Raw genomic sequence first — 13793 nt, 5'->3', positions numbered from 1 at the left:
TCTGGAGACCTGCAGTGACTTCACCCATTTTGGGCGGGAACCCCTTTTGGTGTTAGCATTACGTTATTCTTTAGCTATTGAAAAATAGCAGATCTACAAGCTCATAGCTTGTATGTCTGCTATTTTTGAAAAATGGAAGAACGACTGACATAGAAACATAGCTTTTTCAGAAAACTGTCAGGATGTAGAAGACATTTTTAGAATCTGATCTCTGGGTTAAGATGGACACCTTTGGAGGTCAGTGACATACAGTAAGCTATAGCTATGGCAGGCTGCTGGATAAAGGTTCAATGTCTGGAGAGTGCAGGACCATAATATGGCATTGGGAGTGCAGGACAGGTGGCTGCGGTGCAGACTTAATGGTGAGGGATCTTAGGGTTCAAGTAGCAAATAGAGTCTGAGACAAACACATGGAAACATGGAGAGGCAAGACAGAGAGACCGATGGCGATTGTTATACAGTCTAAGGTCCGGGCAATCGATCATTTTCTCAGACAGGTCAGGTTTTCACTCATACTGTTAGTAGTACTAGTCAGGTATCACTCTTGTAGGTTCTGTTAAGGAATTTACAGGATTAATGAAACGTACTGCTTGTTCTAAATGATGTCCAGGTTCAGTATGTACATTGATGTTGGTCTGTTCCACCAATCATGTTGACATGATGTGTGTGTGTGTGTGTGTGTGTGTGTGCGTGCGTGTGCGCGCAGGTTTCACCATGTAAGGTGTTGTACACTGGCTCAGTAGGATTTATCTCAGCTGGAGAACAGAGCAGGACCTGATGTGTCTGCCCAACACATCAAAACATTTATGGCATCATATTCCTGCATCCCTTTCTGCCTCTCTCTCAGGTTTTCACATACTGTACTTCCCACATCTGGGTAACCTTTCTAAAAAAGGACAACGAAAGAACAAATCAAAATAAAAGAAACCCAACCTTGCAGCTGTCATACAGCAGTTCTCAAATCTCAAATCATATATACCCTCTTTTATTCTTCTTGGTCTTCTTTCAATGCGATGCATTGTGAGCTTGTGGATGGCTCATTTCCGTCATGCGACACTGTCGCACGACAGTGCATAAATTAGGCATTTTCTGGTACTTCTCCCTCGCTCCCTCTCTACTTAGAGGAGAGGTCATTGGTTTCATGGGATACACTTGAACAAGAAGGCCCCCTGAAAACGTATCGGTTGTCCCTCCACTTGTGTAGACACAGACAGACACCGCCAAAGTCAACCTCATCTTAATGGCATTCAATTGTAGCTGCGGCGTGTTTTCTCATCTCTCAGTCTTTGATACCCAGGATGTGGACTTTGCAATGGCAGCATTTAATTGAAAGTGAAAAGAGAAAATCAAAGAGATGACATGATACTGAACATCCTTAGGCAGAATATCTAATCAATATCAGACACTCATACCACAGACAACAATGGGTATTGTTTAGGCCTGGCGAACATCACGGGTGGATCTTTACAAACAATACAAAAACACACCCTCAAAATAAACCATTTTATTACAAAACACAGAAACATAATTGAAAAAGCACAATTCATTGCACAAATAAATCTTTTTGTTAAATATAGTCAGTGCAGATAAGAGTTAATTTCCTATTTTGCAATACATTGTTTTTGTTTTTTTTATATATATATACTGTAACTGCCAACATTTCTGTTTTTATGCTTCCATAACATGGCTGATCCAGAAGGTCTCTGCAGTAGATATGGGATACTACTGTATTCCGAAACTGGCCTAATTTTGAAAGGAATCTGAATGCATCAGCCAAGTCAAAGAAGTTGAGGCATTTGCTTGCCAATATTGTGGTAGTGCTTTAGTTCATAGGAAAAGCCTACTCTAAATGCAGGACAGGAATACAAGTTCAAATAGTACACACTAATCCATTTTCCTCTGACAAAATCAAAGTTGATATGCAAGTGAATGTTTTTAAACTTTACTATGTACAATCTATTTGACAAAACCAAAGGGAATATCATTTCAATATTTATGCATATAAAAAAAGAATAACTTACAATATGGTTGTACGGTAGTATATGGTTAGTCAAACTCAGGCTATAATGAATATCTATACAATATTACAAACAAAAAATATATAAATTCCTGATATTTTGGAAATGTATAAACAATTAAGGTGCACTTTAGTACCTATATCTCATAAACTAGCTAAAACATAATTGACAAGATTGTGAGGAAAATATAAACAACCAAAAACTGTCCCAATATAGCTACAAAATGAAATGAAACTAGAACAGAATCAGATGTGTCATATTCTTACTATGCCAGCAGACATATTGAAACATTATTGAAAAAAATGCCCACAATACTGATGAAATGAATGTAATGAATACATAACCAGTGCATACAAAATCTGACAAAGCACCATCCAGCTGTAGTCTTGGTCCTGATCATAAAAGTTTAAATGAAATGTGATCTTTGACAACACGTGTCACGTCGAGTCTTAGTTTCATGCTGACTTTGGGCATTCAACTGAAATTCCACTGGAGACTGCCCCATTTTGTTGTGCATTATTCTTCTTTACAGTAAGTGCACTTCGGTGAACATGACTTTTGCCAATTTGTTGTATAGGAAATCCACTATACCTGTGTTTGCTGGGGTGTAGTGTATTCCTGACTGTATTGGCAAACAGCTTTGTGACCTCCTGCTGAGGTCAAGAACATTGATCTTCAGATTATGACATTACGGAAAGGCAGAGCACACAATGGCAGTGTGATGTCCTTAGCACCATAGTGACTATTGCTAAAGCAGCTATGATCGTGTAACTTATCAGTCACACCAACAAAATAACAAATCTGGTCAATACTAAAACCAGCTGTAGTGAAAAATAAAACGTTTATGCAGCACCACATACATAGTGTTTATAAAACATCAAAGAGGAAGATAAATTATCTTCCACCAATCCAAATCATCATAGAAATTAAAAAGTTCTAGTAAGAATTTAACAAAAATAATTTACATTTTATGTACATGTCATCAACGCTGAAAAATGTCCGCTGCCTTCAAACATATGTTTGTCTTTAAATAAGCCCATATATACAAAATAGCATTGTCCAGAACTGTTGTGCAAATCCTTATGGGATAAAAAAAACCAAACAAAAAACATATAATATAGTCTTTTGTGGCAAGTTGTTTGCTTGTACGGCGTGTAAACCTGTGCCTATTTGAACCAGTGCAGGTAGTTGGTGTTGAGGGCAGGGAAGCACATGTTGTTGCTACATGAACCCCCATAGCTGGGAGGACAGGCTGAGCATGGAACTCCTACTTTGTAGGGAGCCTCTCCAATCCAGTTACCCCTGGAAGACAGAAATATCCAGATTGTGAACAGAACTGCTGAGCACACGTAGACACAACTATCAATTTCAAAGAGGATAATGTTCAGGATGTCTTTAACCCATTCTGACCTGAGATCAGATTCTAAAAATGTCTTCTACATCCTGACAGTTTTCTGAAAAAGCTATGTTTCTATGTCAGTGGTTGTTCGATTTTTCAAAAATAGCAGACCTACATGCTCATAGCGCGCCACTCGGTGGCGCGCTATGAGCTTGTAGATCTGCTATTTTTATAGCTAAAGCATAACATAATGCTAACACCAAAAGGGGTTCCCGCCCCAAAATGGGTTAAAGTATGGTGCGCTGTGTGGAAGGCACCCAGTAATTATGACTTGACAGATGTGACAGAATCCGAATCAATGTTTATTGTCACATCGCATTACAAGTAAGGTGGGTGAAAAACTTGGTTGTGCAGGCTCATCATTGCAGTTAAAAAGGACAGATGCTAGGTTAATTGTTTACCGGTCATCATTCATATCATTGTTACTCTAGTTTCTTTGAGGCACTACATTCTCTCTCCTAGGTGACTATTTTCCTTGTGTTTTGTTGACTAGAGTTCACGCTTACTCTGCTAATTCTGATCTCGCACTTGGATAAGAGAGTCCACTAAATGCCTAAATTGTAATGACCATTTATCAACTCCAAAATGAGCCAACTCGTGACCCACAGTATGGAGGCCATATTTTAATTGCTAAAATAGGTCATCAGTGTGCTGAATGTGTTACTCTTAAATATGTCTCCCCTCAATAAGATTAAAGAACCTAGGTCACAAGTCAGTCACAAGTCCCAACAGTTATGAAACACGGGGCTTTGATTCTGGAATAAGGGAAAGAATTCATTTGGATTTTTTTTTTGTCCCTGGAGCTTTTGGAATGCAGTACCCATACACAGGCTTGTATTGGGGTTAGCTGGATCGCCAAGTGACATGGGTGTCATTGCACAGCCCAGCACAGACCAGAACAGCTTTGTTTGACAAAACTATGTCTGCAACTACACACATTTAATAATTTAGTAATGCAGTAATCAATATGTATAGTATACTTACTTGGGTGAGTAGTTGCACACCAAATATGTTGCCCGTTTCCAAACCGAACCCCAGACATTCATATTGTGGCACGTGTGAACAGCACAGCCAACTTTCTTTGTTGTTGCCCACACCATCTGTAAAGCAGACACATTTGGCATTCAATTAATCAGTTACATAATGTAATTTTCATGGTAATACAGTTGTATTAAGCCACTACCATTATGTCATAATTGCTTACCTGTGTATAATGAGTACACATGGGCCCATAGCACCTGAGGGGACATCTAGGGTTGCAGTCTCGGGGATATGGAAAAGCATAGTCTCTGACCTCATCATACCATGGCTTCACAAGCTGAAGGATGGATCGATAGCTGTGAATAAAAACAGCCAGATAAGTTCCTCCATTACCAAGACTTGGTCTGATTGTGTGACACTAACAATACATTTTCTGATTCTGATACCTTCACTTATTGACACCTGACAGGTTACTGTAAATAATAATATTCCTTAATTGATATGTAATACTAATATACAGTAGATAGATATCATGCATTGCTAACCAGTATCATACACTGGCATCCGCAAGTTAATACCCAAATTCAGTCATGACAAGTCAGATTAAAAAGCCAGGCTCATTCTTGGATTTTTGTTGACAGTTTTCACTTTAGTCACTAATATAATACTCTGTATTGGACGTCTATCTGTAATTTCCAGGAATCTGGCATATCGAGGAGTATCTCTGTATGTCTGGCTGTCCTTCACATATCTTGAGAACCATTCATCCGATCGACTTCACACATGGCGGGTGTATTGCTGAGGACACTGGGGAGTGCTGTGTCAAGTGTGAAGTTGGATGAGTGATTCTCCAGAACCGTCCCGCTCCGAATGGGCACGTGTACTGTATCTCAACCGCCTATCTGATCGCCAATCAGATGTGTAGTCAGCAGTGAATGAGTATGTGTTCTCAAATAGCCCCTTTTGTATTAATTAAAGACAAATAACTAGTAATATGCTCACTTTCAGTGAGTATACAAACAGTTGGAATTGCCGGTAACTTCACTAGCAGAGATTGACAACAGCAGGTTTGAAGATTTTCTTTATACAACAGTATTGCACACCATTGTATGCCATCATATAGTGCGAGATACAATAATCCCACTATAACAATTCTGCTTGCCTAATCAGTTGGCACCTTTGGTAAAAGTTCTATATTTTCCTTTGACCTGCCAACTCTCTCCAGGGGAGGTCAGTGAGATCTAAAGACTTGGGGGAAAAGGAAAAGGTGACATTTTCAAGCCCATTCAAGTGTTCCAAGAGTTTCCACACGGAAGGTCATGTCCCGTCAGGTCATGGCTGGAAACATGACTTGTTTATTTGTTAGGCAACAGGAAAATTCCTCACACGTTCATCGGGTCACTGCGCGAAAAAACGCTAGGAGACAGAAGAAGGGAAAGAACCATGACTCCAGAGAGCCATCCTTGAGAGAACCAGCAGATGTGGGGGTGATTTGGGGGGGGGGGGTCAAAGAGGTCACTCACCGTCCTGTCCTGACCGAGAGGTTCTGACCCAGGAACCTGAGGAGGTGCGGTGGCCCATGTTCCCACAGGCAGGCGTGTGCCCAGTCCTCTGCGCTCTTCGCCAGGGTCTCATCCCACACCTAAACACACAAGAGAAACAGGGGGGTGAACGGTGAACCCCTGTTGCATAACCGATAGAAAATATACACGGCAAACCCTTCTCTGTGTATGTTTAGTGCAGCGGTGAGATGTGAGATAAGACTCTGGGGCTTTTTTTCTGAGTTCACCACTTTCCCATAGCAAGATATGTAAACTCAACTCACCACTTTCCCATAGCAAGATATGTAAACTCAACTCATCCACTTTCCCATAGCAAGATATGTAAACTCAACTCATCCACTTTCCCATAGCAAGATATGTAAACTCAACTCATCTGATGGGTTACAGGCCTTCACCACTTTCCCATAGCAAGATATGTAAACTCAACTCATCCACTTTCCCATAGCAAGATATGTAAACTCAACTCATCTGTTTTCCCATAGCAAGATATGTAAACTCAACTCATCCACTTTCCCATAGCAAGATATGTAAACTCAACTCATCTGTTTTCCCATAGCAAGATATGTAAACTCAACTCATCCACTTTCCCATAGCAAGATATGTAAACTCAACTCATCCACTTTCCCATAGCAAGATATGTAAACTCAACTCATCTGTTTTCCCATAGCAAGATATGTAAACTCAACTCATCCACTTTCCCATAGCAAGATATGTAAACTCAACTCATCTGTTTTCCCATAGCAAGATATGTAAACTCAACTCATCCACTTTCCCATAGCAAGATATGTAAACTCAACTCATCCACTTTCCCATAGCAAGATATGTAAACTCAACTCATCTGATGGGTTACAGGCCTTCACCACTTTCCCATAGCAAGATATGTAAACTCAACTCATCCACTTTCCCATAGCAAGATATGTAAACTCAACTCATCTGTTTTCCCATAGCAAGATATGTAAACTCAACTCATCCACTTTCCCATAGCAAGATATGTAAACTCAACTCATCCACTTTCCCATAGCAAGATATGTAAACTCAACTCATCCACTTTCCCATAGCAAGATATGTAAACTCAACTCATCTGATGGGTTACATAAACCTGAGACAGGCCTTGGGAACATACAATAATACAATATAGCTCTCTCATTAGATATGAGTGCTTGACAGTCAAACCTATCAGCCGCTATGGGATTTCCCTCACTTACTGGGGGATCACAATTTCGGATTGAGTTACGCAACTCACTGGGAGACACTTCCTTTGATGACATCATTTCTAAGACTCCCGACTATTGCAGTGCAGTGTTTTGATATAACCCCCATCATGCCTGCCTGTGTGTTTTCAGATTGATTCATTAAAGAACTCAAATTCGAATATTTTTTGTTCGCTTAAATTAAATGAAGGTAAACATGTAGGATGTTCTGCATCTGTGGATCTTGCAAAATAAACTCCGATTCAAACTTGAACTGTACACTAGTGTTGATGTGATTGTGTATAAATGGACCTGTGCAGGAGCTTAGTCTACAGGTTTTACTAAAGATATTTTGGGAGCCTTAATTGGTGTGCGGATTTTTCATTTATTCTTTATGACTTTATTTTGATCCAGCACCCAGCCTATAGGTATAGATGTGATCCAGCACCCAGCCTATAGGTATAGATGTGATCCAGCACCCAGCCTATAGGTATAGATGTGCGTGTCCTTTTTGACTGTTTGGTCAGCCTCCTCTACTACTTCATTCTACTAGGCTACCTCCTTAAAGGGACACTTCACCCTTTTTGCAAAAAAAATATATGTTAATGACGTTTAGAAGTTTTAGAACACTTTCCTGGGGGTCTTTATGTTGTGATGATGATGATTTGATGATGATTTTAGCAGTGAGCCCAGTGTCTCTGATGTCATGGACACTGGGCTCACTTACTTCCTGAACTACTGTACATGTTGTCTCAGTAAGACAGCCCTCCCCCTATCCACAACAACAAGTAGGAGCCGTTTGGGAAAGCATTATGGGAATTGTAGTCCAGGAAGGAAGTGAGCCCAGTGTCCATGACATGCAGAGACACTGGACTCACTGCTAAAATCTAAAATATCTAAAACCACATATTACACACATAAAGACCCCCAGGAAAGTGTTCTAAATCTTCTAAACGTCACTAACATATATTTTTTGGCAAAAAGGGTGAAGTGTCCCTTTAATGTTTTTTTCTGCCAGCATGCTACTTGTATTACACATGACCCCATCTTTGGTGGTCAACTCAACAGCTGAGGGTGGTAAACGGTTCACACGGTTGTCACTTTTGGTGTCTTATAACTTGTACAGGTGTCTACATTGTAGCTTACTTGCAATAGCCTGTATACAATTTATTATCGCCATAAACCAATTACACCCTTTGATCTAATTGGCACCTTCCCACCTTACTTCCTCGTTGGTTTGGTCAAAGAAGTGGTCTTTCGGCATTTAGATTGATTGATTGATTGATTGAAATATTTATTAACAGTTTGCAGAATTACAGTAGGTTTCAAGCACAAACTCAATACAAAGACTGTTAACTGTGAGTGGACGACCCAATTAAGCATTACACTTGTTTACAAGAGGGTCCACCATGTTCAATTCATCAAAACAACAGATTATATTTATAGGCTACTTACCATATACTCCATATTGGACGCCGGGGGAAACACCTTCCCTCTGACTTTGTTGTGGTAATCAAGAATGGCCAGCATGTCGTTTTGGGAGATGTAACGCTTCTTCCTCCTGGTTTTGGAAATATTCGTGGTGTCTGTTCCATAGCTGCGCGCTGCTGCGCCAACATTGGTGAAGTTGGTAGTTGGCACCCCCGTCGCGGACATGAGTGGAATAGTCGTTGCCAATGCACTTGCTCCGCAAGATATGCACAGTAGCATAAAGTCTATGGCCAATAAGAACTGAGATTTCATGTTTGATTTAGGGGAGAAGAAAAAAAGTTCAGACAGAGTATTCCGTAGTAGTCAGTCTGGTCTGGACCTGATCTGGAAAGAAAACAAAAACATACACTTTAGAAAACTTTATCCATGATGACGTTTCTCAACAAAGACGCGCCGCATGTACAGTCCTATAGATCTTATATACGCACGATGGGGATACATAAATTCCGTCAATGAATCTTAAGGTCCTACCTTAATGTCCCTGCAGCTTGTCCGCGTTGCTAGGTTATCTCTCCATATGCCTGTGCAATAGATTGGGCTGGAGAGAGAGGGGAGGGAGCTTCCACTGATGGTTTGTGCTCTTTGCAAACTGTAAGGAGGACTTAGGGCGCTCTCTCGAGTCAACGGGTTTATATAATTCAGTGGAAGATGCAGGAGGTGCACCCCAGCCCCTCCCTGTCACCTGAAACAAAGCATCGTTTGGGAAACGTAGCCTAGTGTTTGGTTAAGCTGCTCCGGGCAGATCTTTTCTTAATTTCATCAAAACATCTGCTTTCGGTTTGCACAGCTGCAGAAAATGAAAAAGGCAAATATTTGATAAGAAAAGGGATAATCGGGTGGTGCAGTCAGACAGCGCAGATCGAGGGAAGGGTGTGGCAAGGATGAGTAGAAAAACAGGACTCAATATGTGAGAAACCTAAACACTTAATAACATTCTAATGATGAGCATCACTTTGATGAATGAAAAGAGAGCAAATTCTGAGTTGTACCCGCCTAATACCATAATTATTATTATTTTTAATTTATAGCACTTCATGACATTCAGCAGTATAGTCAACATAGTCAACATTTTCTTTTTTTAAACATTTTCGTGCCTTTTTTTTCTTTTTATATATATGTTTTATATCCTTCCAGGATCTGACCCTAATATAATGAACAATAAATAATCAAATAGGCTGAAGTAAGCACACACTGCTTGTCTATAATTTATATCAAAAACTGAATTTACTCTCCTGGAGTCGTGATACACCAGTAGTTGTCAAAGTGGGGCCCTAGCCCTAGTAGGACCCCTCAGGCTCAGGGTTCCTTGAGGGGCTTCCAAATGGATTTTTTAAAAGTAGTGGGTCGCACTCAGTGGCATGCATGAGTGAGTTGACTTTTATATTATTTAAAAGGCTATAGCCTTCATCAGTGTGAAGAGTTGGGGGTGTCTGTTTGGGGGTTCCAAAATGGACCCTTATACGGTAACTCTGAGAGTGTACAAATAGAACCAAATGGACCTGTCCTTACGGGTCCATTTGGTCGCTGAGTTTTGGAGGTCCTTGAAAAACCCATTTTGGGCGGGAACCCCTTTTGGTGTTAGCATTATGTTATGCTTTAGCTATTGAAAAATAGCAGATCTACAAGCTCATAGCGCGCCACCGAGTGGCGCGCTACGAGCTTGTACATAGAAACATAGCTTTTTCAGAAAACTGTCAGGATGTAGAAGACATTTTTAGAATCTGATCTCAGGTCAAAATGGGTTAAAAAGGTTGGAGAACCACTGTGATAGACGTTGCACTTTGCTGCAGCCATGGACCCGCAGTCAGAACACTTTGCTGCAGCCATGGAGCCGCAGTCAGAACACTTTGCTGCAGCCATGGAGCCGCAGTCAGAACACTTTGCTGCAGCCATGGACCCGCAGTCAGAACACTTTGCTGCAGCCATGGAGCCGCAGTCAGAACACTTTGCTGCAGCCATGGAGCCGCAGTCAGAACACTTTGCTGCAGCCATGATGGACCCGCAGTCAGAACATGCATGCATAAACACAGAGAGGGGGAAAGCCAGCCAGACGGTTTTTTGTGGGTCAAATCAGGGTGAGTCCGTTTTCTCCTATCAGTTCTCCTCGCTCGTATTCATTATACTGTAAAGATTACACTTGTTCAGTGTTTGGGTCCAACTACGTGGTTTGCCAAGGCAGACACTGCAGCCAAGTGAAGAAAAAAGAAATGCCTTCAGCAGGTCATCATTTTCTTTGGCAGCTGGTGAACAAATTAAAGCAACGTGACGCAGGAACAGCCCCCACACCTTCCTCTCTCTCTCTCTCTCTCTCTCTCTCCCTCTCCCTCTCCCTCTCCCTCTCCCTCTCTCTCTCTCTCTCTCTCTCTCTCTCTCTCTCTCTCTCTCTCTCTCTCTCTCTCTCTCTCTCTTCTCTCTCTCTCCCCCTCCCTTTCTCTCATTGCCGGCAAATGATACAGTACCTTTCCAAAAATCGTCTTGGAAGTGATGGACTTATCACTCAAGCCATCCATTCAGTTTAGCTCTATAACTTTATAATTAACACAGCTAGTGTATTCCTTTAAAGTAGGGGTGCACGATTATGACATTATAACCGATATCCGATCTCCGATTATTTGCAGGGTCATATCTGCCGATACCGATTCTGACATTATACAGAGGACCACAATGGAAACAAGACTAGGCCCTCCGGGGCTTGGCCCAAAGCCTGTTAATAAAGTATTCAATCAATCAATAAATAGCATCCTCTTTTCCAAGAGTCTGTTTTCACAACTGAAATCCTTTTGCAGGTGAAAACCGATTGAATAATCTGTATTATTTTGAGATACCGATATGGCATTTTTATGGCCGATATGGCTTACTCCGATTATGCTACCGATTAATCGTGCATCCCTACTTTAAAGCCTATACTGGCATCTGAATCTGGACAATCAAACTTGTCAGACTCATGAGTGCAGAGTTGAAGATTCCTTCACTGCAAACCCTGATCCAATATTCCACATGGAACCTGGATGCTAAGCAGTCATGTGTCTCGTTGCTGTTGCCTCCTGATTTTGTTTATGGAGATAATAGTTCAGAGGATGTGTTTGGTGTTTGGGGAAGTGCTGATTTGTGAAGTGTTGACTTCACAAATCCTGCTGCAGTTAGCCGACAGCTGTATTTATTTGGGGCCAAAGGGAGCCTTTGGGCTACACAGATTGATTGATTGATTGAAAATTGTATTAACAGTATTCAGAATGGGTACATTTCAAATGAAAGCACAGGGTCCACCATTTTCAATTAATCAGAACATTTAGACATACAAAAACACACTTCTATATAGAAATCACACCCGTGTGAACTGAGTGATGCAACTCCGTGTGGGGTCTCCGAGGGGTCTCCGGAACTTCCAGAACGAATAGGAACGCACCCAGGGTGACCGGCCCGCTTCCGGCGAGCCGCCCCACATCCGAAATGGTAGAGAAATGACAGAGTTACTGTGTGGGGGAATTAGCAGGTACATGGGTATCTTGGTGGTGTATAGCGAATCTTGTGGACCACACCCATTGCAAGATGCTGTACTCTGTCGTCAACCCTAAGCCATTCCAGCCTGTCGAAATGAGCAGGGGTGAGGTGGGTAACGGGGAGTGCGGCCAAGTAGTAGCCTGACCAGTTTGTTTTGGGAAGTCTGGAGCCTTGTTTTAAGGGCCTTTGAGGTGCTGTGGTACCAGGAGGTGCATGCATAGTCGAAGAAATCTTGTACAAGGGCTCCTGTTCGGTAAATTAGCTAATTAGCTAAACAGCCAAATTATATTGGGATTAAAACTTTATATTGGGATTAAAAGGGACCATGGTCTACCGGTTACATCTGCAAACCAGTGTTAAAACGTGGGGAGAGAGGGCAATGAATAGGAGTAGAATTAAGTAGAAAGAGGGGTGTTCTACTGCAGGGCAAGGTCAGTTAGGGAGGAGAAGCGGAGCAGAAGAAAACCAGGCTGGTTAGGATTGTAGAGTCAAGTTGGGTCGAGGCACTGATCAGTTCACCCAATTACAATTCTATTAAAAAAACACAAGTTTCTTGTCACAAACATCTCGTAACAGCATGGCTGCTGCTCCGTATCACATTATTTTCTCATTATGCTTCGAGGAGTTTTGTGTTATGACTACTATGCACTGTCACACATCTGTCCTGGGTAATGGAATCATATGGTATCAATAGCCAGGCCACCTTCCGGCAGCCAACCCACCATTCTGTTCAACAAAAGCCATGAGATGCATTCAACCAATGGTGGACAAAGTACTCGACTCATGTACTTGAGTCAAAGTATAGAGTATTGGTTAAATGAGTGAGAAATTTGAGTTAAATTACTGGAGTACTTGGTTTTAAGTATTCAAAAGTATAAATTACAATGCTTATTATTCTGAGATATAAATTCTATATCAGGATAATATTATCTGTGCCTCATTCACTATCTCCCTCTCGCTCGCTTGCACATACATTACACACACGCACACTCGCGCAAGCACGCATGCACGCACGCACGCACACGCATGAAGTCTAGTCATTCAAGGCCCCATTATGTCATTCCCTCAGTCTCAAAGTTCTGGTCCTTGTTCTTATTATGAATCCGGTGACTTATTATCTTATTATCAGTGGGAGTAATTAGGGCATTGGGGCACCAGCTCCGCTCCGACTGCCTTGGGTCTGTTTTGGAAAAGCATTCTTTTTCAGACAGAGCATTTATTTACCTACAATATATTGTTCCAAGTTTCCCCGTTGCTTCCCCCTCTCTGCAGAGGGAGGCCTCTCAAAGCCCAATGTTGATGCCAGTGCAGAGAGAACGAGGTGCAACAGGGAACAGGAGCAAAGAGCAAGGAAGAGAAATACAGCCCATAGGCAAATAAAGCAAGAGACTGAGAAAGTGGAGCATAATTCCCCATTTCTAGATGTTTTCCTCCCCTTTGAGCGGAGATGAATGAATGAAGTTCACAACAGACACAAATCAAATATGATTTACTAATTCTTAGTGCTTGTTTTTAGGTGCTCAGGCTCAGGGTACCAAAAGGGTGGAATTTGGCTCACAATGCAACATGAGTGCCAGAAATGTAGATAAGTCACAGTTTCACAGGAAAGTATTCAAAAGTCAATCTGGTCTACTTTCCTTTGACTACATGA

General features: G+C 41.5%; 1 protein-coding gene across 1 annotated transcript; it reads right to left on the bottom strand.

Annotated features, from left to right (window-relative positions):
- Positions 1-1489: 1489 nt before the first annotated feature.
- pi15a (peptidase inhibitor 15a) lies at positions 1490-8893 on the bottom strand (the record flags this gene model as incomplete). Its single annotated transcript, XM_079489361.1, has 5 exons — positions 1490-3320; positions 4402-4517; positions 4622-4754; positions 5922-6040; positions 8606-8893. 5 exons carry the CDS (start codon positions 8891-8893, stop codon positions 3185-3187), a joined length of 792 nt encoding a protein of 263 aa, XP_079345487.1. The 3' UTR covers positions 1490-3184.
- Positions 8894-13793: the final 4900 nt, after the last annotated feature.

This window comes from Electrona antarctica, assembly GCF_951216825.1.
Source record: "Electrona antarctica genome assembly, chromosome: 20".
In the NCBI taxonomy this organism is placed as follows: Eukaryota; Metazoa; Chordata; class Actinopteri; order Myctophiformes; family Myctophidae; genus Electrona; species Electrona antarctica.
This window is presented reverse-complemented; position numbering and strand designations above follow the sequence as displayed.